The sequence below is a fragment of the Poecilia formosa genome, unplaced genomic scaffold, assembly GCF_000485575.1.
Source record: "Poecilia formosa unplaced genomic scaffold, Poecilia_formosa-5.1.2 Scaffold20, whole genome shotgun sequence".
Lineage (NCBI taxonomy): Eukaryota > Metazoa > Chordata > Actinopteri > Cyprinodontiformes > Poeciliidae > Poecilia > Poecilia formosa.
Genome location: NW_006799959.1, coordinates 1,336,299 through 1,361,399, shown reverse-complemented (window position 1 = coordinate 1,361,399; position 25,101 = coordinate 1,336,299). Strand labels below are relative to the sequence as shown.

General features: G+C 41.1%; 1 protein-coding gene and 1 long non-coding RNA gene across 4 annotated transcripts in view; one reads left to right on the top strand and one right to left on the bottom strand.

The window, feature by feature from the left end:
* Positions 1-25,101, bottom strand: part of rasgef1ba (RasGEF domain family, member 1Ba) — a 76,864-nt gene that overhangs the window by 1,553 nt on the left and 50,210 nt on the right. For all 3 annotated transcript variants that reach the window (XM_007547378.2, XM_007547379.2, XM_007547380.2), the window contains 12 exons: positions 18,302-18,487; positions 17,983-18,105; positions 17,754-17,891; positions 12,430-12,645; positions 12,002-12,076; positions 11,062-11,157; positions 9,933-10,035; positions 8,138-8,217; positions 6,690-6,785; positions 3,104-3,199; positions 2,207-2,330; positions 1,366-1,438 (listed from right to left, as the gene is read on the bottom strand). In XM_007547378.2, the coding sequence (XP_007547440.1) occupies positions 1,366-1,438; positions 2,207-2,330; positions 3,104-3,199; positions 6,690-6,785; positions 8,138-8,217; positions 9,933-10,035; positions 11,062-11,157; positions 12,002-12,076; positions 12,430-12,645; positions 17,754-17,891; positions 17,983-18,105; positions 18,302-18,487 (1,406 nt within the window). The remainder of the gene's footprint in view (positions 1-1,365; positions 1,439-2,206; positions 2,331-3,103; positions 3,200-6,689; positions 6,786-8,137; positions 8,218-9,932; positions 10,036-11,061; positions 11,158-12,001; positions 12,077-12,429; positions 12,646-17,753; positions 17,892-17,982; positions 18,106-18,301; positions 18,488-25,101) is intronic.
* LOC107835751 (uncharacterized) lies at positions 3-12,963 on the top strand. Its single transcript, XR_001661566.1, has 3 exons — positions 3-145; positions 1,204-1,207; positions 12,879-12,963. It is a non-coding gene; the product is annotated as an uncharacterized LOC107835751 (long non-coding RNA).

Here is a 25,101-nt window from a genome sequence, read left to right as displayed (position 1 = left end):
AAAGGAAGCACACAGAGACACGTCAGTACAGAAAGGCCAGGAAGTAACTGAACCCCGACAGCAGGATGTGACATCAGAGGTGGGTGGAGTAACCAAAAATTGTGTTGAAGTAAAAGTAGCACTACTTTAACATCTTTTTACTCAAGTAAAAAGTATCCATCCAAAACATGAGTTAAGAGTAAAAAAGTATTTGGTAAAAAGTCCAAGTAACTGATCAAATTATCAATCATTTAATATTTAAAAATTACATCATCAGACAGACCAAAATATAAAGTTAAGTGGAAATTTTATTTTACAGACTAAAATGTCAATAAATTATGTAAGTTAAAAAAAATCTAAATAAGTTTCTTTCAATATAAAATTACTCAAATAAAAATAAAAAGTGCAGCGTAGAAGAAATATTCCTAAATAGTAAAGGCATAATATAAGTTAACTATAACAATGATATTTAGCTTATTTGTTTTTATTACTAAAGATTTTTTTTCTGTTAATGGCAGATAGGATACATAATAATCAGTATTGTAGCTACAATAATTATAATGTATGTAATACTGTTATTACATTGTTTGCTGTTAGTTTTGTAGTAGACATATTTATTTATATTTTATTGATCATGATGAATCAAAACAATCTTTTGGGGTTTTATTACTGGGAAACGTTTAGTTTTCTGTAATGGAAACACAGATCTCTTATTTGGAAAATTATTGTTTTACAAAATAGCGTTTATTTTGTTTCCTTTTTGTAATGTTGTAAATTTACCAAAATAATCTGAATCTGACTCCCACCAGTTTTAAGATTTTACTGTTTTCTGTCCACTAGGGGGCAGTGGAGCTTCACAGACGTGCTGCTCTAATACGTGGAAGGATTTCAAAAGTTATCGGCTCTTGTTACCAACACTGAGCTCAGTTACAAGTCAGGCAACAACTAGGAGTGATTATATGACCTTCCAGTCAAAATTAAAACGCCTTGTGATTTGTTCTGACCGTCTGACCTATGGATGTTAAATTAGATTTTTTTTAATGCAGACAGAGGAGTTGTTCTGCAGTATTTTTTTGTTCTACTAAAGTAACAGGAACACCTCATCAGTCATTCGAAAACATCCTTATTGACTGATAAACGACTGCAGAATGTGAGACTTAGACAAGAAGAGAGCGTTTCGATCAGCAGTGGAGGCGAGCGCTGACACTGTGTGTGTTTACTGAGCAGTGTGAGAGGTCAGTCTCCCATCCTGACCTACATCCCTGTGGTCAGCCCGGTCGGGGGGGATGTGATTCTGTTCGCTGCGATTGAAATCCCCACAGCGTACAGGAGGGTGAGGAGGAGGAGGAGGAGGAGGAGGAGGAGGAGGAGGAGGGTCATACACACCTCAGAGACTTCCATCTGTCCTTCTCCATGTTGTTCTCAGGACCTTCGCTCTCGTATGATGCCAGATACAGAGCTGCAGAAAATGAAAGGAAATCATTATGTTTTATTGATGAGCGGATTCCCAAGAAGAAATAAAAACTAGGGAAGCACCTAGATGCACTGAATTGACTTAAGACATTTCTTTTTCTAAATTCATACATGAATGTACTGAACTACAAATTTATTTAATAACTGCACCAGTACAGCACATGCAAACACACCAATAGCTTCACAAGTTCAAACATTTAAAAACAACTTTAATCTGTTCAGTCAGTGCAATTAGGAGAAGAACAGCAAATTAAAATAAATAATAAAGAAACTGAAACTGACAAAACTGCAAGAAACATTTTAAAGGAGTGCAATTAGGAATTACAAATATAATGTAAATAATTAATAAAGTGTGATGTTACTCAGAGCACAAATCATAGAATAAGATTTATTTAATACCCAATATAGATTTTTTAAATCAATACTGGATCCTCTAAAAGAACTTAACTGAAACCTCCAATTTCTCCTCATTTGTTACCTTTGATGACCTGTGGGTGTGTTTGGTCACCAAGGGAACCAGTGAAAAGTAAGAGAGCTAAAACCTGAAGCTGGACTTCAATTTTACTCCTGGAAAAACCAGGGGATGCCAAGATTAGCTTTGATATCACTTTAATTATCGAGTTCTACCCGGGCTGGACCTAAGCTTTGATTACTGTGACTAAACTTCAGCTTATGGAAGTAAACATGTTTAACATGGACTAAATGATGTTTGTGAGTTTAGGGAAGTCAGTAATTCCTGAAATGATCTGCTCACCATCTTCAGTGAACACAGGCGCGGTCAGCAGGTACTGCAGGATCTTGCGGTCCTTCTCAAACGGACACTCCACTTGCTTCCAGGTCATGAACTCACTCACTTGTTTGGCGAGTTCCCAGAATTTCTGGAACATAATCATACGAGAGATTATTATTCAAAACCTCTAACACTTTAAATAAGCCAAATGTTAAAGGAGAACACTGCAAAAACACAAAATCTTGGCAACTGTTTTTGTCTAATTTCTAGTCCAATTACCTTAGTACACTAGAAACAAAACAAAATTAACTTAAGACGTAACTTTTCAGCAACTTTGGGAGCTTTTTTAGAATCACCAATTAAGGGAGTGTTAGTGTTAAGAAATTATTGAATATAAATAAGTTTCTACATCTTGTTGAAAGGTTACTCGTCAGATAGTTTTAAAATCTACCAAGACATTTGCACTGGAAACTACAGTAAAATAAAAATAAAGTTCTGCAGAAACGACCTTAACCTGACATGCTGCACCATGTTGGCTGATCTGAGGTGTTAATGTGTTCAAATATAGCTTTAACACATCCTAACATGGTGACAGGCAGAGTAAAAGCCTGAGCAAAGTTTCACAGGAAGGTGTGAAACCTTAAAATAACCATGTGACAGAATGTAAGTGGAAATAATATTTGGTCAGAGTCATGTATGTTCCATGGAAACACAGCTGAACTTCAAACATCCAGGTCCTACTTCCCTCTTCTTCTTTGGTTTTTAGGGAAGTGGTAACACATAACAGTCACTTGTTGCCATGTGAAGTAACTATTTCAATAGTTTGTGACATTAAAAAGTCAGAGTGTGGCAAAGTCTGTCGCTGGGGGAACTACCTCTTGTTTTTTTAGCGTTCAGGGGGAAATTTGAGGCTCAGTTTACCTCAAAGTTGATGAGGCCGTTCTGCAGCCGGCTGGCGCATCCCTCATTGAGAAAGTAGATGTCTTTAATGAGCAGGCTGAAGAACGGGATGACGATCTGGAAGACAGCAGGGAGGGAACAAAGAGGGAGATTTAAGTGGGGATTTCCCTGTGGCGCTTTGTTATAAACACCTGGTTTCACCTCTTATTGCAGAGGAGGTTAAACTGTAGAATGGAGCAAATCTGATCTGCAAGCACAGATCAGGGTTTTGGGCCTTTTTTTTTTCTTTTACAAAGAAACATCTTCAAAAAGTATTAGGTTCAGAAAATAGATTTCCATTTATAAAAAAGTTGTTGTATTTTCATCTTAATATTTGGACAAACTAGAACCAAAAACACTGACTTGCTTTTACTCAAAGGCAAATCTTACAACACAAATAAGGATCTAATCAGCCCAGAAATGTACAAACTGTGGGCTTGTCTTACTGGATTCAATGGCTCGCAAAAGTATTCATACCCCTCGAATGTTTTGTGTGTTTTGTCACATTGCAACCACAAACATAAATATGTCTAATTGAAATTTTATGTTAAGGATGAACCAAAAGTGTTACACAATTGTGAAGTAGAAAGAAAATTATACATGATTCAAAAGATTTTTTTTTGCAAATAAAACAAATGAAAAGTGCAAAAGTATTCAGCTCTCCTGAGAAGCTAACTGAAAAATTCAACCTCTTAATCAGATGTTTTGGCCTAAAAATCCAACAAAATGGTCACATTTTTTTATAAAAATCACACTGCATTATTTTTATTTTTTATAATAAAAAAATCTTTGTATTATAAATATTTTTATAATAAAATATATTTCTTGAAACATTTTTTAGTCTTAGTAAATCTGCAAATAATGTTTTTTTATTTTTTGTAAAACTAATATGGACAGATAAATGTAAAAAGGCACAAAAACATCTTTTTAAAACTGTTTTAAAAATATACCAATTTTGTTTCAACAATTTTGCCCCCGATGGGAAAATGTCTTATTGTAAAAGGTGAATTTTCCACAGAAGAAGAAATCCCTTTGAAACATTTATTATCAAAACAACGATTTAGGTCACCGCACATCTAAACGAAGATCTGATTAATTCATGTTACACTTAAAGAGGATTTCCCTCCTCTGCAGAAGACATCAGGTGATTAAACGCCACTAAGAATTAACATCCAACACTGTTTTCTCTCTTACATTAGTGGCATCTGCAGAAAGCTGCCACACTGACCTAAAAAAGCCCCCCCGCCCCCAGTCTGTCACCTCTTTCCTGACTTCCCCCCACCCATCAAACATTTATGACGCGATGCTTTTAGGAGCCACCAGAGCAGCAGCAGCAGCAGCAGCAGCTATCAAAAGCTATTTGGTTTGAATTCTTTGTGTATTACATGCTTAAAATCATCCAGTCGGACGTCACATCTGAAGCCACCGCACCCTCCTTTTGTTTTTCTGTTCCCTTCTCAAGCCTGCAGATTCGCCTCCCTTCCAGGGTGACTTCAACTGTAAACATGTTTCTGGGAAAAATTGGGAGCAGCTGACTGAGCCGTGTCTCTAAGAGGTCACGGATCTGGAACCCGATGATCTACGAGGATCTGCAGGGGTTGGATGATGTTTACAAGGACACACTCGTGAGCGCGCACATGTGAGCATCCTAACAAACGTTCAACTCTGGGTGGGAGCAGCAAGTTTCCTGATTATTAGTCCTTAATGTTTATTTTACAGTGCAACACAGAAACACTAATTATTTTATAGTGAGCAGGATCTAAATATGGAAGCTGGAAATAAGAATCAGAAATTCAAAGGAAGGGAGAAAAAGAAAGATTGAAGGCAGCAGGAAGAGAAGAAGGAAACAAGGAAGAAACCAAACTAGGAAACCAAACACTTCAAAAACATTTTACCAGTCAGTTTGTCTCATTTCTAGTGCTAAAATGTGATCACACTTGAAAAAATAAGACAAAACTATCATACAAGTTTCAGCAAGAAATAGGAGCTTGTTTAGTCAATATTTCCTTAGTATTGATGAAAAAGTTCTTGTTCCCTTGGCAGATTATTTCACTTATAACATGAGACAAATGTCTTGTTATAAGTGAAATAATCTGCCAACATGTAACTTATCATAAACAAGGTTAAGAAAGTTCATGAAAGAATGGCATATTTTATATATTGGTTTACAAATTGAACCTATTTGTTCTAAAGACAAGCAGTTTAACAGATTAAAAGTTTTTCAAACAGTTTAAAATCTGCATTAGAGGCGGATCCTGGAATATTCTCTGCATTCCTTTCAGTGAAATGTCGTAGAGGGCTGTTGCTACACAACCAAACATCAGACACACCAAGTCTGTTTCAGATTTGCAGTTTGCAAAACAGCAACAACGAGTCAGCAGGGAAACAAATGTTTGACGTTTCAAATCAGTAAAAGCAGCTGAAGCGGGGTTAAACTGAAGCCTCTGTTGATCTGCTGCGGTCTGAAGGTCATAAACCTTCCTAACAGGAGAGGTCACCAGCAGGAACATACCAGACTGCTTGGGAACTTTCCGTTTCATGACCTCGGCCTCTCAGCCTGGAATGTTTGGATATCTTGGCTCCAAAATAACTCCGGGAGCCGCGTGGATATTGACAGAACAATCCGTCTCAGTTAATAAAATGTTCGTGAGAGGAAGCTCGAAGGAGGAGGGGACCGTCAGAGAACGCTATGTGATCTGGCAGGCGGCCATGTTGGACAGGACCCCCTCCTCTTGTGACTCGGTCACCGTGTCCACTCTGAGCTGTGCCGTTATGCAACCTCCTGACTGCGGAGGCCGAGTCGTCTGGGGATGCTGCTGGTGGCGTAAACACGGCGGGGACGCGGCGTCCAGACGCCAACCAGACACAGCCAGACGTTTGTTTTTCCCTCCCTTCATAAATATCTGAACTTTTTACAAAAGAGGAACGCTGGTTGAAGGAGACACAAACCCCCGTTACTCCTTTAGGTAGTCTCAGACTAGAGCTGAAATGTTGTTGTTTTTTTCAGATAAATCATGATTAATCGATTATTGAAGTGATCGATTAATCATTAACTGGAGTATGTGCACTCAAAAAAGGCCATTTCCTGAAAGAACATACATAGACCAGTATCTAGGTCAAAACTCTACATAAAATATATGGTATATAAGATTTAAAAAAAAACTTTAGTTGCAGGGGCATCCTTTGCTACAAATAATTAAGGAATGGTATATTACTGCATTTTAGGCAGTAAAATGTTTATTTTCTTACTTAAAAATAATTAGATTAGTTGCTCATTTGCATCTTTTAATCTGTTTGTTGTTTGAAAGAGTTAGAAGTGAAGTGAAAATTCTGGCGAATTTGACAAATTTCTGATTTGATTAATCGTCAGAATAATCAATTGCTAAAATAATGGTTAGTTGTAGCAGAATCTCAGTCAGATGTCTGAAGTGTAAATGTTAAGTCTGCGGCCCAGATGTTCAGACTTTCATGTCTGAGGCTGCTGGGTGAGTTGGAATAAATGCATTTCTGGAGTAAGCGTCACCAAACTTCAGATTCGATCCCAGGTCGGGTTCTGTTGAAGCCTCACCTTCTCTCTGCTGCTGTTGGCCGTGATGGACCTCTGCGTGGCGCCTCTCAGCGCTGTTCTGTAGTTGTAGAAGTTGCTTGAAGGATCCATCTGATGCTATGAAGAGGAAGACGGACACAGAGTCAGTTCAACATCTGGCGAAGACAAGAGCATAGGGTGAGCCAGCGTTTACATCTGGGGCCGATACGAACAGGAACCGAGCTAAAACACAGGCTGAAGTTCACTGAAGTACCCATCCAACCTGAACAAAATACATATGGGGCCCACATTCACATGTTCCCATAGTTTAATAAGAGAACCCCCTGAGTTTAAAGGAGCTATAAAGTTAGCATAACTGCAGCAACTTCTGCTTGAAAGTCCAGGATTTACGGCAGTCGGGCCCAGAGGAACTAAACAGGAAGGTAAAAGACGTTTTAAAGAGGATGAATATGACTGAAGAATAAAAGCTGATCATCTCCAGTGAGACATGAAGGGAAAATAACAGCGGCATCTGAAAAGCTTTCAGGTCCTGCACAGTCCCCGCTGACTTGTCAGATCTTTTACCAGATTGACTGACTGAGTGTTTGATATTCACTCTGAGTGTTGTCCCTGCAGTGTGCAGAGCTTTCCGAGCTTTCGCGTAGGAAAGCTGAGTGATCTGCGTCCGCCTTCAACATCTGGGGGCGTCCTGGCTGCAGAATTCCCACTCTCCGTCTGCAGACTTGTCAGTTCAGCATGTTTGCTGTTAGAGCTGCTTGTTTGTTGAAAGCGTTTACTCTCAGGTTGGCTTGACTCACAAATCTGTGTGGAGTTTTCTTGTTGGTTGCAGAAATTTAAAAGTAAAGCTTTAACAATTTAAAATTTGTCCATCATTTACACATTTAAAACTGTGTAAAAATTAACTGCTTTTTTTGTTAAATCCCTGCAACGGCTAATGTTATCTATAACATTAGTCAATAACAACAACCAGATGTTACTACTGGCGGAAAAGTCGGAGAAGACGACAGGAAGTGGTAGGAGAGTGATGGCGCTGCAAGGTTTTAACATCTTATTGTGTAAACAAACGTATTCATGTGTGATTTTAACTGCATTTTTTCAACATTAGCAAAATATTGACAAGGTTTTATGCACATTTGAAATGGAAATCCAGCAATTGATTACATATCTTTACAAGCTTTTAGCAAGTTAGCTCATCAGGCTAGCTGCACAGTTAGCTCAACATTAATGACACTAGAAACCTGTCATCTGCACTTTTAAAATATAAAATATTTTCGTTTTTCAATAAGCAAGAGGAAAAGCGTGGAACCCTTCTTTCAGATAACATCATGCAGCAACAGGCAGGGGAGGGGCTGAACAATGTGTCTCATTACAAAATTACAATTCATGAGCAGATGTTTAATAGAAAATATTATAATTACATGAAATGTTTAAGGTTTCTTATCATTTTTGGGTGATAATCACAGGCTCACCTCTAAGATGTCGAACTTGGCCGTTTTGACTTTACTCCAGGTTTTCTTCAGCCGGGACACGGGGCTCATGTTCATCCCAGCTGCAAGGCGAGGACAAGCACAAAAAAAAACGGAGAGAAAATCACAATGAGAGATAAAGAGATCACACATTTAGGCCAAGATGATCGCATTAACACATGGCATTTCCCTGCTCCGCCCTTCCTCTCCTCCCCTCGCAGTCATCGTCGCTCTGCTCTGTTTTTCAGGCTTTATGTTGTTTCCTCTGATGGAGCCCAGTTACAAGGACTGAGGAACAATGAGCGTTAGCGCACGCCTCGTTTCCCCTCCCAGCTCTCTGCTTCCCATATGCTAATCCCTCTGCATGTTGGAGTGTCTTACAGGTCACACTCAGAGCAGGAACGACAAAAACATCTCCTACACAGAAAGTGGAAATCCAAAACTCTGAACCGATCCACCCAGGTTGAGTGTTATGTTTCCAAATAAAACCACAGCGGAGGAAAGTGGGATCAGACCTCGCCTTGGTAACTCCATCTAAGAACAAGGCCACCAGAAGCAGGTGTGGTAAAAACAAGCCCTTTAGTAGCTTAGATTCTGTGATTTTCAGCAGAAAACCGGGATGCTTTGGGTTTAGTTGTCTTCTTCTAAACACAAAATCTTACCAAGTATGTTCGGTCTAGTTTCTAGTGCAAATATCTTAGTTCACTTGACATAACACAAAACTAACGTACGAGTAACTTTTCAGCAAGAAATAGGAGCTTGTTTAGAGTCCTTAACAGTGATGAAAGTTATTTTTTTATTGCCAGATAATTTCACTTGCAACAAGACATTTTTGTCAGTGTTACAAGTTAAATAATTTGCTAATAAAACTAGAACTTTTTCATCAAAATTAAAGAATGATTGAGTTAAAACAAGCTCAGATATCCCGTTACTTTTACGTTAGTTTTTTCAAGTGTACTAATATAGACCAAACATGCTGGGTAAGATTTTGTTTTTCGCTGCGATGCTCTCTTTCCGTCAGTATTCAGTCTAATTTCCAACTTTTTTATCCTTTCATGACATTCAAATCACATGTGGTTGGAGCAGAACGAAACCCAGCCTCAGATTTGGTAAAGTTTAAAACTATCCTGCTTGGTAAATAAGGATATTTCCTTCAGAGGTGAGGCAGCCTTTTGGATGAGGCACTTCAGTAATGCCTCGCCCCGGTGGCTCCCTGGAGAGGAGGCTGGTGCAGACAGTTTTGCCTTTGGCACTCTGTCCGTCTCTCAGGGGAGACGGGTAGAGGACAGCTGGCACTCCAATGTTCCCTCCTCTCCATTGTGTGTCGACTCTCTCTCTGGTCAGTGTTGACCATCTGCTTTGGCTGGTTTGTTCCCAGTCCTCCTGTGATTCTGACCCTTCCCCCTTTACTCTGGACACAAAGATCCTCGGCTCTCCTCCTGCCCCGAGGCCAGGGACAGGAGCCAGATCCACTCCCCTGGTGCCGCTCAAAGAGCTGTTCGCCAGGCCCCCAGTGAGGTCAGCACAGCGCCTGAGGAGATTCACCACTAAGTGCTTTTAGACTCCTTAAAGAGATCCACTAAAACACTTTTATTGAGTCTTTTGCAGACCCCAGTTGGATCTGGGATGTCTGTTTGGTAATTGGTTCAGGCTACACAGATGCACTGGTCGTGCAAACTAAAATGAGAAACAAAATCTAATCACTTAAGATTTGGCAGAAAGAGGAAAGAGGAGTTCTCAACAATGCAGTTAAGCAAAAAGCTGATTTGGGAGGAAATAAAACATACAAACAACTCACATATGATGGCCATGAGGGAGTTAAAGTTGCCGATGTTGAAGCATTCACGTGCCACGTCGATGAAGAACTCGATGACTCGAGCTCGATGCTTTTTCTTCACAGGCTGTGGGAAATAAAAATGTACAGAATTATGAACGGAAATTAAAAACCTGTGAGAAACACTAAGGTCAGTTTGAATGCAGAGATTTTTACTACACTGTGTGTGTTTTCTTCATTTGTCCTGTTTGTTTGGGTTTTTGAACCAATGTGACCAGAAGCTAAACATAAGTTTATTTTCAACAATATGTAGTGTAGTAAACTTACAACTACAAAAAGGTAAAAATATTAAGTTTTGGTTTTAACTGGTGGTGGGAAATGTCAAAAATAGCTTCTTCCAGTTAAACAAACTGGTACAGAAAAAACATAAATATAAAGTCTTCATTTATTGTTTCGGTTTACAAGCTAGCATTAGCACTAGCATTAGCACTGCGGCACAGTTAGCTGCTAAATAAAGTTAGGAAAGTAGCAGATTATAACCATGAGCCTTTGCTTGATAAGCTGTGGAGCTTTTTGTTGCACAAATACATGAGGAGGTGTGGTTACCACTTTGGCATATTCTGATTGTTTTGGGGTTTTTCACTGCAGCACAGCTCTGCTACATAAAGCTTAACAAAGTGATGATTTAAAACAATGAGCTACTTTTTAAAAACCTGGGTAATTGTTTGCAATTTGTTTATAATTTTTTTTTAAATCTAGGAACTATGCTATATATTGAGTGCCTGGGTTTTTGGGATTTTCAAGTTTCTCTGTACAAACAAGCTAGCGTTAGCACTGCTGTTTTAATTAGTTGCTACAAAACATTAGAAAATGAGCAGTCTTAAATGTAAAAGCTGTGAGCATATTTATGAATGATTAATTTTCAAAACTTAGAAAAACATTTTAACGGAAAATGAAATTAGTGTGACCAGCATCTGTTATAAGATAGTATTTATTCAGAAAAGATTGAAAGAGAGAAAATTATTTCCACCAAATTTGCTTCCAGTAACGCTACAGGGATTTATCTTTTTTGCATTCTTATAGAAAAATTTCCAATTTCTGCTGCTTTCATTATCATTAATCAGGAAAACAAAGACTAGTCTTTGCCACTCACCAAACAAATCTCTGTGGCCACCAAATAACTGAGTCTGTTGAACCAGTCCACGTAGGCTTCCAGGTTGCTGGCCTTCTTGCGATCACTGAAGCAGCTCTGTAACAATAACAGGTTTTCTATTAGTGACGCTGGTAACTGCAACCTGAAACATTTCTGGATGGGTGAAATAAAGCTTATATTTGCCTTTTTCTCCTCCCTCCCAGTCAATGCATCACTGAGCAAACTAAATAACCTCCAATCTCGCTCAACTTCACCGTGCCTCCATCAGGACAATAGTTGTCCCATGTTGCATTCAGCTTCTTTGTGTGGATTCCTCTTGATCTGATTCCACACATTCCTCTGGCCTTACGCCACTCTCCCCGCCAGGCACATTTTAAATGCAAACACACACACGCATACACATGCACAAACGCCGTCATTTCTGTTTTTGAAGGGGCTTGTTAGGGGTACGAGGCAAACTGGCCACAGGCACAATGGCAGCTCTAACCCCCTCCATCAACTCGCCTTCCGAAAAAAGGGTCTGTTGCCTAGCAGCCGAATGCCAGACAAGAGAGCCCGCCACCCAAAACACACACCCCTTCCCAATACAAACCCTTAGGAGCAGCGGTTGCTAAGAGATGAGGTGCACATCTAATCCAGACTCTGGGATGATTTGGGGAAATAGCCAGTCAGGTGTGTGTGAGTGTGTGTGTGATTGTGAGGTGGATATTTGGTCTGCTGCTGCAGTCTGAAACCACCTGGCCTCGCTCTGACCTGCGCAGCAGACAGAAACCGTGTTGTGTCAACTCAAGATCCGTCTGGAGTGAAAACTGGAGCTTTCCAAACCATAATAAAAAGACAGATTGGATCGGCTGCCGTGCCGTGCAGACAGGGAACAAAGACTGAGTAACCTCTGGGCAGTCTTTCTTATCTGCTGGTTTATTCTTAGAAAAGCTGTTACCTTGTCATTGTCCAGAGGGTCTTTATGGACGAAAGCCTGAACAAACTCTTCAGGTCCGATGTAACTCAATCGCTCCTGAAAGGAGAAATGAAAAAATTAGCTCCCTTAATCTTTAGATGCAAGAAGTTTTTCTTTATTTTTGCTCCACGTTAGAAACTCCAACACACTGGATTGATTCATGGAAATCAACGACTCTCCTCAGTAACCGATTACTATATTATATTATTTCAATAATCGATTAATCCAATTAATCGTTCCAGCCCTCTTTGGCATGAGAGCTTAAACCCAGCAGTGTAACAAAATAAAAAGGGTTGCTGGAACCCGAATTATGAGAATTAGCCTTGTGAGCCAAACACGCCTGAGAATCTGATGGATTTGTCCTTGACAAGAAGCCAAGAAATCTAACAGGGAAGTAAACGTCTGCGTACCAGCTCTATGTGTGTGAGCTGCTGGGCGACAGTGAAGGGGTCGTTGCAAATGGAGAGCAAGTCTCTTTGGGTCGCTGCCTGGGGTTTGGCCTTCAGCGCCGTCAGCCGCTCCGCCGCCGTGGCGTTGACCTTCACCAGCGCCTCCTCGTACTGGCTGAGCACCGTCAGCCTCCTGATCAGACCCTGGCTCATCTGCCCCACCGCCTTCTTGTACACCTGGAGGATACAGAGAAGGGAAAAGACGGTTATTGAGAGCCTGATATCTAAAATAGACAAGGAATATCGTCTGGAACGCCAAGGATGTTGCTGTCCTGTTCTAAAGGATTTGTGTTTGCAACTTTTGGGTGGAGAGTACCGAAAACTGTAGTAAGAGTAGAACTACACGTCTACATATTTTTACTCAAGTAAAAGTAAAAAAGTAGCTGTCCAAGAAATTACTGGAGTAAGAGTAAAACAGTATTTGGTAAAAGGTTTACTCAAGTTCTGAGTAGCAGATCTAATTATCAATCATTTAATAATTAAAAATTACATCATGTATTTCCATTCATATAAGAAACAAAAAAAAATCTGACAAAAGACATTTTCTTTCAATAAACTTATGAAAAGTTACTTGAGTAATTGTAACTAGTTACTACCCAAATCTGGAAGTTACATAAGCCCCCATTGCCCTTTGATGGCGCTCAAGAGGGGCAGAGCTCTTGGCTCGGTAGCTCCGGGGGTCGAGAGGTCGGCCTGTTCTGAACATTTCCTGCGACTCCAAACAGACCACAGTTAGATAAGAGTTCCCTCACTGACCAAGTTCGGCCCACAAGTTGCATAAGATGAGAAGTACATGTGTGCTTGATTTTTGTGTATTTGGAGGAGATCGCCCTGCAAAGATATTTGCACTACAAACTAGACCAAATCAAAACTTGGTAACATTTCGTGTTTTTGCAGTTGAAGGTGATGGAGTTCAGTTTTCTTTGCTGGACTTTCTGCCAGTTCAGTTTTAAAATCTGATGAGGAGCCAAGATTAACCCAAAACACATTTTTTTTCTTCCTTTGAGTGCTGAAAAATTAATGTAATATTCCAAACATCCAACAAAAGATTGAACAAATATTCCGCCTCAATCTGAAAACAGCGCTGCAACAGTCCACTGAACACTTGGACAACAGCGAGGAATGCCACAAGTGAAAATCGCTGCGGTGGCCACTTCAAAGTCAGCCATCTGCTGCTGCTTCTGTCCCCACCACACACAGACGACACGCTGGGCTCGGGTAAATTTAGCTGCAGATCTTGGAGGCAGCATGTTCTGCCTTTGCTGAGCAGAGGGACTCCATCACAACTATTGGTGTTACGAATGAGGGAGCCTAGCAGGAGCCCAGTGTTCGCCAACACCACGAACCCTGGCGGTGAGCCAAAGCTGGCAGATGACCGCTCGCTGCCAGCCATCACCAGTGAGGGCGTGGCTGGTCTGCTTTTTTAATGCGTTTGTTTTTTCTGGCCGTGCGACATCACCACCTGATCTGAAGCAGACACTCGCCAAAGTGTTTTCAGATGTTCATCCAACCAGAACTAATGAAAGAAATACTGAAATCTGCATTTTATCCACAAATATAACCCTGATTTCAACTTAGGAAGCAGTAAGAATAACTGTTCCTCATCCAGCAGTCATGACGTTTGCTTTCATCCCAACGATCTTTGCAGCTGACTCCTACTCCGCTGCTAACAACTGCAGTTTAAAAAGGGAAACTTTTGGGACCAGTATGAGTTCACTGAGTTTAACCTTCCATATCGTCATGTCGACTGCAAAAACACAAAACCTTTCCAAGTGGCAGAATGGAACCTAAATTATCCAAACTTATAATCATTATATCAGTAAAGCTTACATATTTTTACAAAAATATGTCACAGAATATGTCGCCATGTTGTGACAGTTTGGTATCAGCTGCCAGAAAATACCAGTGCTTCTATCGCAGTCTGCAAAAATGCACCAATCAGAGCCAAGAGGCGGGTCTTAGCGCTGTCAATCATGCTCCTGTACCTGCTCAATGTGCTAATGGCGGAAAATCTATTCATCCGGCTTCATCTGTGGCTATGCTAGCTAGCCTCAGCATTCATGACAGATTATGTTGTGGTGAACCACAAGGGCAAGCAGGACGGGTTGACAAAAGAGTGATTGACAGCGCTAAAACCCTCCTCCTGGCTCTGATTGGTTCCTTCTGACTGAATGTATGTTACTGGGAGAAGGTAGAGGAGTTCAAATTTTTCAGAGTGTGTGTCTTATACTGTCACGTCATTAGGATAATTTGTAAAAAACATATTTTTTAAATACTTATATACTGCAGCTTTAATCTACATGTAAAAACACAAACTAGCACCAGCTGGGTAAATGGAGATCCCAGAGCTAGACTTGCTTCTTAGCTGCTGCTTCCTAATATATCCAACCAAATCCATAATGACAGTGTCAGTATGGAGATCAAGGTCCTGGTGTGTATTCAGTGTGGTTTGGACTCAGCCTTTAGCAGATGTTCAGGGCATCTATTCTGGATCCGGGTCTGTTTTCCCAGAGCTGCAGCTCTGCACAATCTGGTTCTTACTCCGGTCAGCAGACCTGCTTGTGGTTCGACATGATTCTCTTAAATACTCCGATTGTAAAAGATATGAAGCTGCGCTCTTCTCGCTTCATTGGAAGAACAGCTCACATTTACTGCAACAGGGATGTTTCCAGGAAATATCCTCTGGGCGTTTCTACCACTAACATGTTTTAATCAGTTCTTCACCTACAGACACATGAACAAAACAGTTACAAACTTTTGCAGAGGCGATTTGTGTCCCACTGAAGTTTCCCTGAAAACCTTGTTCTCCGTCACGCCGAGCAAAAAGAGAGGCCTGTGTTTGCCTGATGGCTGCAGGACATTCAGTGTTAGTGACTCTGACGGTAAATCGAATGTTTATACGCTGTTTAACTCAGACGTCTATGACCTTTGACACTTTTATGCACAAGTTGTTAGGATTGATCAAACACGTTCAGAAAATATCCAAACTCATTTTTGGATTTTTTTTTTTTTTTTTGCAGATTTGATTTACTGAAATAAACACCACCAGAAAATTTCCCTTTGCATGTTCAGACTCGTTTAGTGATGGTCATTATTGGAAACGGTGGCAGAGAGGAGCTTCACTGTTGTCTAACAGGATCTCTTTGCCACCAAGCATGAAATCCACTCATGGGAAAGTACCGTGGAAACTCGCCACAGTTTGCTTTCTGTTTTTATTAAGTGCAGCTAAATGTCAGCTTCTGTTCGTCTAATATGAAATCAAAATATGTTTATGGCCATCAAAACAAAACTGCGTCTCTGTGAGCACGACTGGACGCGTGCAGACATGTTGCAGGTTGTTTCCAGGCTTTAACAGAAACAATCAGAAACATGGAGCTGTAGATGTATCAGGTGAGGAAGCATTGATGTTTTGATTCAGCCTTGATCGATACTTGGTGGTATTGATGGGTCATTCGAAGCCTGTTTTTAAAATGAGAGTTTGAAGGATTGGAGAAGTGGTTTATTAACTTCCTTTTTTAAATGTTTTTAAGTTCTGCATCTTTCTTACTCATCTTAAATCAGATAAAGTAGAGCAGAAATCTTTGCATTGCGTCAAATGAAAGCTGCAGTCCAGGCCGTCCAGCCTGCAGCAGCGACATGCCAACACATGTAGGTGTCCTGCATCCTGCCTGTTGCACTGAAGCTTCCCAACATTTGTAGAAAGCAGTGACTATTTTTAAAGTTGATCGGCTCTTTAATTGGGTTATTACATGATGAGCATATAGCTGAGATGGCAAAATCTGGCAGAAACAGAAGGTCAGTATGGAGGATCGAACTGAGGATCATCTGCATAAAATGAATCTGTCCGGGTTTCATTCATGCATTTTATTTACAGCTAAAACCACTGATGTTGCCACATTAGGTTAGATATTGACTTTGTTTCACGTTATAAGCATTTAATTTCAGTTGACATTAATAATTTTAATTAGTTTTTTGTTTTAAATATTAAAATGACTCCCATACTTTCCTCTTTTAGCTCTTTTCACTTCACGCCGTCAAGTGTTATGAGGAAACCTGAAACTGCAGCCGCGTGCGTTACTCAACAGGTTGTTGCTAGGTAACCAAAGACTGAGTGAGTGAGTTCATGCTAACCACCTAGCTAAGCTCACTGTGAGAACTTTAATGGCTAAAGTCTTCCCTCTGCCTACATCTCCCAGAATGCTGTGCGGTTCAGTGAGTAGGACCACAAAAATGAGTAAATAGCCACACAATGAAGATTATCCACATAGGATTACTGTCAACTTAAATCTGTGTAAGTCTTACAGTGAACTGCAGCCTTCACAGGATGATAGGAGGATTTTCCTTTTTGAAGATTGCTGAGAAAATGCTCTTAGACTGTTTTCTTCACCAAATGTGATGCGAATCTCATCCCTGCCAGGATGTCATCTGACCCCCAAACTGCTGAGACCTTCCCTAACGGTGAACTCAGGTACTTTCACTTTGAGCTTCTGCTGCTATTTTTATCCTACGCTTGCATTTCCTTTCAAAACAAACGCAGCATGAGTCACTGCCTGTCAAAACAATGTCTCTGACTGAAAAGTGGAGGGTCAGCATGTTCACCAGGGACAAAAACGAGTCGACTCTACCTTTATTCAACCGGCCCAGCTCGCTGTGCACTAAGCCAGGGACGGTCAGCTCTTCTGCAGTGGAACAAACCAAACGCTGCTTAGGAAGGAGCATGCAGCAGAGACCAGAAAAACCCACCTAGCTGCTAAACAATGAGGCTTTTCTCTGAACGCAGCCGGCCTCAAAACCTGCTTTGTTGCCACTGACACCCCGCTTTCCCTCCCACAGCTGCTATCTGTGGAAAAGATCTGCAGAGCCTGAAACTCTGTGCGGACGGCTGGTGTCAAACATTATCATCTAAAACACTAGGGGTGCACCGGTTGAAGCTTTCTGCCCGATCCTTAAAAATCCAGACCTGGCAATGTGATTATGGCAGATACTGATGTTTTTGTCTGACGTGTTGCTAAATATAGCAAGAAAGTTCCTGAGTTGGCAACAGTGGAGTGACTATTGTTAAATGCAAACGTGCAAACATGACCTGGTGGGCCGGTCTGTCAGTCAAACCTCTCTAACGGGAAAGTGGAAGGGGACAGAGGCTGACGTTTAGACCTTTACTGAGGTTTCACGTGAGTATCGGTCAATCACCAATCTCCCAAAATAAAGCAAATCAGCGCCGATAAATCGGTGCACCCCTAAAAAACACAGTTTTTCAGACGTTAAATCAGGAAGATCAAAGTGACCTCGTCTCCGCTGGCGAGCCGGTGGGTCAGCTCCTTCAGGCTGCGCATCATCCGCTCATCCCTGAAGTCATAGGGAAACGTTTCCGTCCACTCCGTCAGCAGCTGCAGAATCTTTGGAGTGGTCTTTCTGAGTCTCAGCTGGAAATTCAGAACAAGTGGACAGTGAGCGAACAGCAAAGCAGCCAATCGGGGTTGAGATTCAGTTTATTAGATGAAAAGTTCAGCAAACCTTATCTGCTTGAGGATCACTAAGTCGCTGCTGCTCCATGCACAGGTGGCACACTTTGGACATAAGTTCATACGGGTGGATGAAGAGGCGAGAACTGAGCAGGAAGGTGAAGACATAGGTCCTCTGCACAGGAAGGAAAATATAAAAATATTCACAATCACAAGGCTGAGGGTAAGTGAGGGTATTTCTCAAACTTTCATGGCCTGGTGACCAAGAAAAGAAACTCAATTCATGAGAAGAAACAGAGAAAATGAAAGCAGGAACTTTGATCTAAGAGCAAAAGGGTTTCAGAGTAAATTAGGCAGAACATTGCACTCACGTCTGGATAATAGTCCACAGTTGGCACCAGGTGGTGAATGAGGGCCTCCAGGGAGCCGGACGCCAGGTTGTTGTCGTGATAATAGAGGCCGGGGTAGACTTCCTCCTTGGTCTCGTCGTACAAATTGTTGTTGTAGCCACCGGTGTTCAGCTGCCCCTTGAAAGGTGGTGTCTGCGGCATGTTGTCCTGTCCAGACAAAGGGAACAAACATCAGAACAGACGGGCAACACTTCTCCGCCTTTCCTGGGGCGAGTTTAGCCGCAGACGCTGGTGCAGCAGAGCGGCCAAAAAAATCCAAAATAACTACAGACTGCAGAACGTTTGTTTAAGAAAATGGGGTTGCACACATTCCCTAAACAAAGCGTTTCCTCACATGGACGTTTTTGGCCTTCTGGGTTTCAGCTGTGTTTATGTGGAAAAACAACAATTAAGAAGCAAAGGTAGGTAAGGAGACAAATAGAGGTAACTCTGAGGTTAAACAGATCCTAACCTCAGTCCAGGGACTTAATGAAGCCCACCAAAACAGGAGTAAATGTCAACTCAGACCAGACACTGAGGTTTGAGTTATGGAGATGCGGTCCAGTCAGAGAAAAATGTTATTCTGGTCCATAAACCAGAATTTTTTCAAAGTCTTTTTGGAAATTGTTCCTGGAGGTGGAGAGACGCTGCGTGTCTGTGCAATGTGTAGATCAAATTCAACCATAAAACTCAAAAAAACAATTTCCAGAATCTAAATCCTTTTCACTTGACGATTTTGGCCCATGTGACAAAAGGTTTGATGAAGGCCATTGAATGGGAAACACGAGCTCTTAACCTTGAAAATGTGAATAGAACTGGTCCAAAAAGCTTAAGTATAACCACTGTTTCCTAGCAGCAAACATAAAAATGTAACAATTAGCTATTAAATAAGAAAATCTAATAAACAGGAAAATCTTTGATGCTGAACCCATTGGGACTCTCAGATTACCGTTGGTAAATAAGTCTCTGTTAAAACAAACAGAAAAACATTGAGAGAGCAGAAAAACGTGTGGAAGCTCATGAGAGATTCTGGGCCAATCTGCAGCCCTGCAGGAGGGCTTGACTGTTGTTTCACCCTGAAATCATCACGAAGCGATCACGCTGTCTGCCCAGTTCCTCCGCGGTCATGTGTGTGTGTACGTGACTCAGACTGTGGATGAGCGTTGGTGTGTGCCTGTGGGCGGTGGGTTGGTGTGTGTGTGACCTGAAGGAAGCAGAGAGGAGTGTGTGTTGTCAGATGTAAAATCCTCGTGTTTTCAGGCAATCGCAGCTTTGACAGTACCTGTGAAAGTGCAGGATGTGTGTGGAAACGACGCCACCGGATGTTTTTACCGTAAAAAGATGAAAACAGCTGACAGTGTGATTGATGATGGAAAGGCTCTTATATCTGGGTGATAAATCGACTCTATTGATTAATCGCATTTTGGATGTTTTAAGATTTCGTTTTTGACAAATCTGGATTTTTTTTCACCACTTCTTGGGTTTCTGGAGCCGCCATCTTGTTTGAGAAGCATGTTTACAGCTGCTATTTATTAGACTTTGAGTTCAGCTCAAGTCTACAAAAATGTATGAGTCAGGATATGTCTTCCTTTTTTTCTACAAGAGTAAGGTAATAATGTTACAAGAATACATATGAGTGAAAAATAAAGTCTGAATATTACCAGAATAAAGTCATTGGTCTCATTAAAACAACTTTTGTTGATGTTCTTGAGGTAAAATTGCTTCTTTGTTCTGCTAACATTATGTCTATGTTGTTGCAATTGAACAAAAATACTCGTTTAATTATAATACTTATATTTAAAAATATTTTATGTCATTTGTAATTTCTTTTTTGAAAAGAAAGCAAAACGAGAGCAAAGAAAATAAAACATAAAACTGATTAAAATTGTAAATCAGATCTGGTGTGATCACCCCTACAGATGGGGACGAGAAAAGGTTTTTCAATTAGTTTGGTTTGTTTGACACAGTGCAGTGTGAAAACAAACCGCAGCAGCTGAAAATTTAATAAATGTTGCAATTTTGATCCCCAATCAAATCTATCAGACTATCAGGAGTGAAAACAACCTTAAAGAGTTTTAACCAGAAACCCAAACTAGCCATTTTGCTCTGAAGGGTTGACCTTTAACCTGGCGCCGCACACTAAATGCCAAGAGAGAACACAGAGGGATCCTTCTACCCCGGAGGTGGAAGAGACCCAAAAATCCCAACCCCGGTCCGCCCTCACACACCCGCGCCGCCCAGCAATATGCTGCCCTGTGGCCGCCCGCCAAGTGTGAAAGCCTTTACGGCTGACGCACTGCAGAGCTGCCAGGGATCGATTCATGGATGCCAGGAGGAATAAAAACTGCACCTGCCCACACACTGAGACAAACAGCTCAAATAAATTCAGGGGTTTGTTGTGCAGCCAAGCAGAAAAGGCTTAGAAAACCCTGGAAAAAAAGGCTGGTAAACATCAGCTGATCAAATCAGATTCAGCTGATTCTGCTGAGCAGGTGGGTAGATACCAGAACCTTCCTGTTTTTATTCATGAGCACTTTTTAAGCTCACATCAGACCCTCCTAAACAGTCCCCTTCATCCAAACACATGCCGCTCCATAACACACATGTGCACAAACAAACCAGCGCCATTATTCAGCCAGACAAGCGTGGCCATTTCCATGAGAATGGCGGGTGTTGTGGAGTCAGAGCGCAGCGGCCTCGGCATCTGCCGCACCATGTGGCCTCGACTCAAAGGCGAGGGCATCACGAGTCAGACGGGCGGAAGAGGAGGGATGCTCACACACAAAGTCAACAGTTGAGAGAAGTTTGTTTACTCCTCGGAAGGTTTTACTGGCAATAACTTACACGGAGGGACACTTCTGCACTGCGCAGCAGCCAAGCCTGATCACAGAAGCACAAAGAAGTCGTAAAAGTTGGGCTTCAAGGGAAGAGAAAAGCAGCAGTGACAGGTGATCGAGTGCTGAGAACGTCACTGTTCCTCGTTTCCCAGCTGGGATCTGAACACTGAGCTCCTCTGAAACGCAGCACTGGACATCCTGCACACCATCACTCTGACTGCTTAGCTCCTGAACAAGGTTCACTGTTCGCAGTTTGGACTTTTTCTTTCTTTCTGGCTCTCAAACTGAAAAAAGAACCACAGAGGAGTGTTGCATCAACTGTCTACAAACAAACGAGCTATAAACTGCAAACGGGTCCAAAAACGAGGAGCAGTTCAAACAAATTGATCTAATCAGATTAATCATGACAAATCGATTATAGAAATAACTGTCAACTAATTTAGTAATCAATCATCAACTAGAAAAAAAGGCCATTTGCTGGAAAAACCCACGTCAGAGCAGCAATTAAGCCAAAACTGGTTCAAATTCACTAAAGGAATGTTTTATTACTGTATTTTAAGCCAGAAAATCTTTATTTTCTTATTCACAAAAAGAACAGTTATTTGTTTATTTACATCTTTTAATGCATTCATAGTATAGTATAAAAGGATTAAGTGGTTAAATGAAAAATCTGTGAAATGTGCCGATTTTTATCCGATTAACTGTTAGAATAATCGATTGATGAAATAATTTGAGAGACAGAGGAGTTGAACATCTGAAAATCAAATTACAACCAAATGAACCTAATTCTGGTTGCAAGTCGTAAAAGCAGAAACCACTTTTTGTTTTCAGCCCCATCGCTCACCTTCCTCCAAACCCAGAGATCTTTGTCCCCAGACAGACGATCACCTTTAGATGTGGAGCAGCAGCTCTACTCTTTAAAACCTGGTTACAGAAATAAGAAGAGGTTTTCTTGTCACCTTTTCTGAATGAAGGCCGTTTATTTGTCCAACCCAGCAGCTGCAGCCTTCCTGAGGAAAACAAACCCAGGATGCTGAGCAGCAGAAGACCAGCGACACCCTGTGATTTACACATGGCTTCCAGGTGCCGGTCCGGGCGAGTCCGCCGGTCCGACGCAAACAAACCCTCAACGCTCCACTGCTGGTTCAGAGCGAAGCTGCCGGCTGGGAGGTAGATGGAGGTAAACAAACAACATGCCAATAAAATAAAAGGAAATGGAGGGGGATGCTTAGGTTGGGTAGATGATCTTAATTATAGCCCTACTGGCTGAGTGTGCAACCATCTGTCACTGCTGAGGAAGTCTGTTTTGGACTTAAAATGGATATAAAAACAGAAGAAATTCTGCTTGCTGAGTTTAACGGTGACTGTATGAGAAAAACTCATTTCAGTCACATCAGGGTTTTGCCACATTTTTCTAACATTTGCATGTCAGAAGTACCTGAAATCTGTGTCCAGTTGCAGAAAGAACTTGATTCTTTTGAACGCGTTCCCCCTGAGGGCTGGAGAATCATTAGCGGAGTGAGCGCTCAGGTAATTTACCCCTGAAAACGGGTGGGGCAGCTCCACCCTCAGGTGGCTCTCTAACTCCGGCCAAAATAACGAGCTTCCAACCGATTCCTCTGAGGCTCGTAATGACCCTCAACAGGCATCACCTCTTCAGAGGCAGGAAAACTGCAGAGGAAATCCTTACCTTAACCTCAGAGATGAAGAAGGGAAACCCTCAACTGATTCTGTTTCAAGAACCAGACAGAAGTGAGGACTGGAGGTCAGCAGGAAGCCTTGGGGATCCTGAAGGGAAACAGTCTGAAATGTGTCTGTTCCTCCACTAAAAATAGATCCATGGAGCTGGGCATGGGGGAGATGTGGTGGAGACGCTTTGAGGGATCCTCAGTGCACAATCAACACACACACACACACACACACACACACACACACACACACACACTACCACTCTGCTGTGTAAACACTGACAGGCATGAGGAATCTCACTCATCTGTGGCCGGAGGAAATGAGGCAGAGATATGGCTGGAAGAAGCCAGAAGCTGAACTGAGGTCAGAATTATTTTAAAGGGGACTATTATGCAACATTTTCCAGGTTTTTATACTTCCATTTGGGTTTCTGCTGCTTCTAAAAACAGTCCAGTCGTGTTTTTGACAACCAGTTAATGTTTTTTTGATGTCTGGAAAAAGAAGCCATTTAAAAACCTTCAGCATGAAACATCACAAATCAACAGGTGGTTACTTAAGAGCCAGCATGTTTGGTCAGCTGGTTTTATTGCTGTATGTTTAAGTGTTGATTTACCATCCAGAAACCACTTGCTTAATTTTTGTTGGTTGTGCAGGAGGTTTCACTTCTGCTTTTCAAAGATATGTGGTTGTATAATCATGCATCTGTTCGCAGCCATTTCCACATGCGAGTGTAAACTAAAATCTAATTATCTAAGAAAGATTTTGTGCAAAACATGTGTTGAACATGTTTTACATTTCCTATAAACTTATTCTCACCTGTTCCAGGAAGCACAACATGTCACTTTTAACCTGCTGAAACCAATCCAAAGCACATCAGTGAACATTACAAAAACTGTCACTTAGAAATAAGAACCTGTGATGTAACACATCAGTCTGACAGCAGCGTATCAGTCTGGGAGGTGAAGCGCAGCCACTGATAGCTCCTGCGCCGTTTCCTGAGCTCATTTATGGCACTGATGGGCGCTGTTAAAGCAACAACGTTTAAAGTGGGGAAACGCCAGCAGCTGCTGCAGCGAGCGAGAAAAATCACAGCTTCCATCCAGCAATCTGTCACCTGGCATCATCAGTCCCCAGCAGGATCATTAATCCCAAACGGACGACGCAGAGACGCAACCAGGATGTCAAACATCAGAAACTTCTCAGTTTCTGTGAAATAAAATAAACTGAAACCAGGAGAACATGTTTTTTTTTTTTTCTTTCCAGAAAGGGGAAGTCTGAAACCTGTGGCTCCACAGTTCAATGTGGGCCCTCCAAAGAAATTTTATTAGCTTTGGACAAATAAAATACTGCAAATATATAAAGTTTTCTATGTATTTTAATGGAATATCTGCACATTCTCATAAGACAAAGTTCCTAGTAGAACAACAAACCCTTCTTTTGTTTTAAAAACAGAAATGAAGCCATGATTCTTTCACCGTCAAACGAAAAAAGTCAGAAAAAGGAATGAATCCAGTTTTAGCACCGATTCATCTCACTGCACAAACTGATGCAAGCTGGAGGCATGTAGAGGTTTTACATCGTTTCCTTCCTTCAGTCTAAAGTATTTTCAACGAAATGCCAGAGAAAGAGCCAGAATGACAAGAGCTTTCTCCAGGTGTGTTGAAGAACGAAGTAACACAGTGCTGCCCCTCCCCCACCCGTTGCTAAGCACTGGCTGGAAAAAGTCTACTGAGGTAAATTCTGGAATTTGGAAAGTTTTCCAGTTGCAAAAACAAAAAAATGCAAAAAATGGAAACTATAGGGCCAGCATCCATCACTTTATGAAAATACAAACAATAACAATAATGGATTTTATTTGTTAATGCCCTTTACTTCTTGAAATCTCAAAAGTCTAAAACACAAAACAAACAATTACAGTAAATAAAAATAATTTTTGAAATGAATAAGCAAGAGATTAATACAAATATCAAAGAAAGTGAACCAAAAATGTTGCTAAAAAGACATTTCTTCAGACCTTATGCATTGGCTAGCTAAGACTGGTGTGAAGTCGGAGCAGATAGCCTGACTAACTATACAACCAATAACACATTGTTATACTTTAGTTACTTTATGAAGAAAAAAACAGTTAAAAAGGTAAAATATTCTGAACTACAAGGAGTTAAAACATGTTTATTCTATTGTTTTGCTAAAGGTTACATTTCAAAATTAAGCTGGCAGCAAATAATGCAAATGTGATAATAAAGAGGATGAAGAATC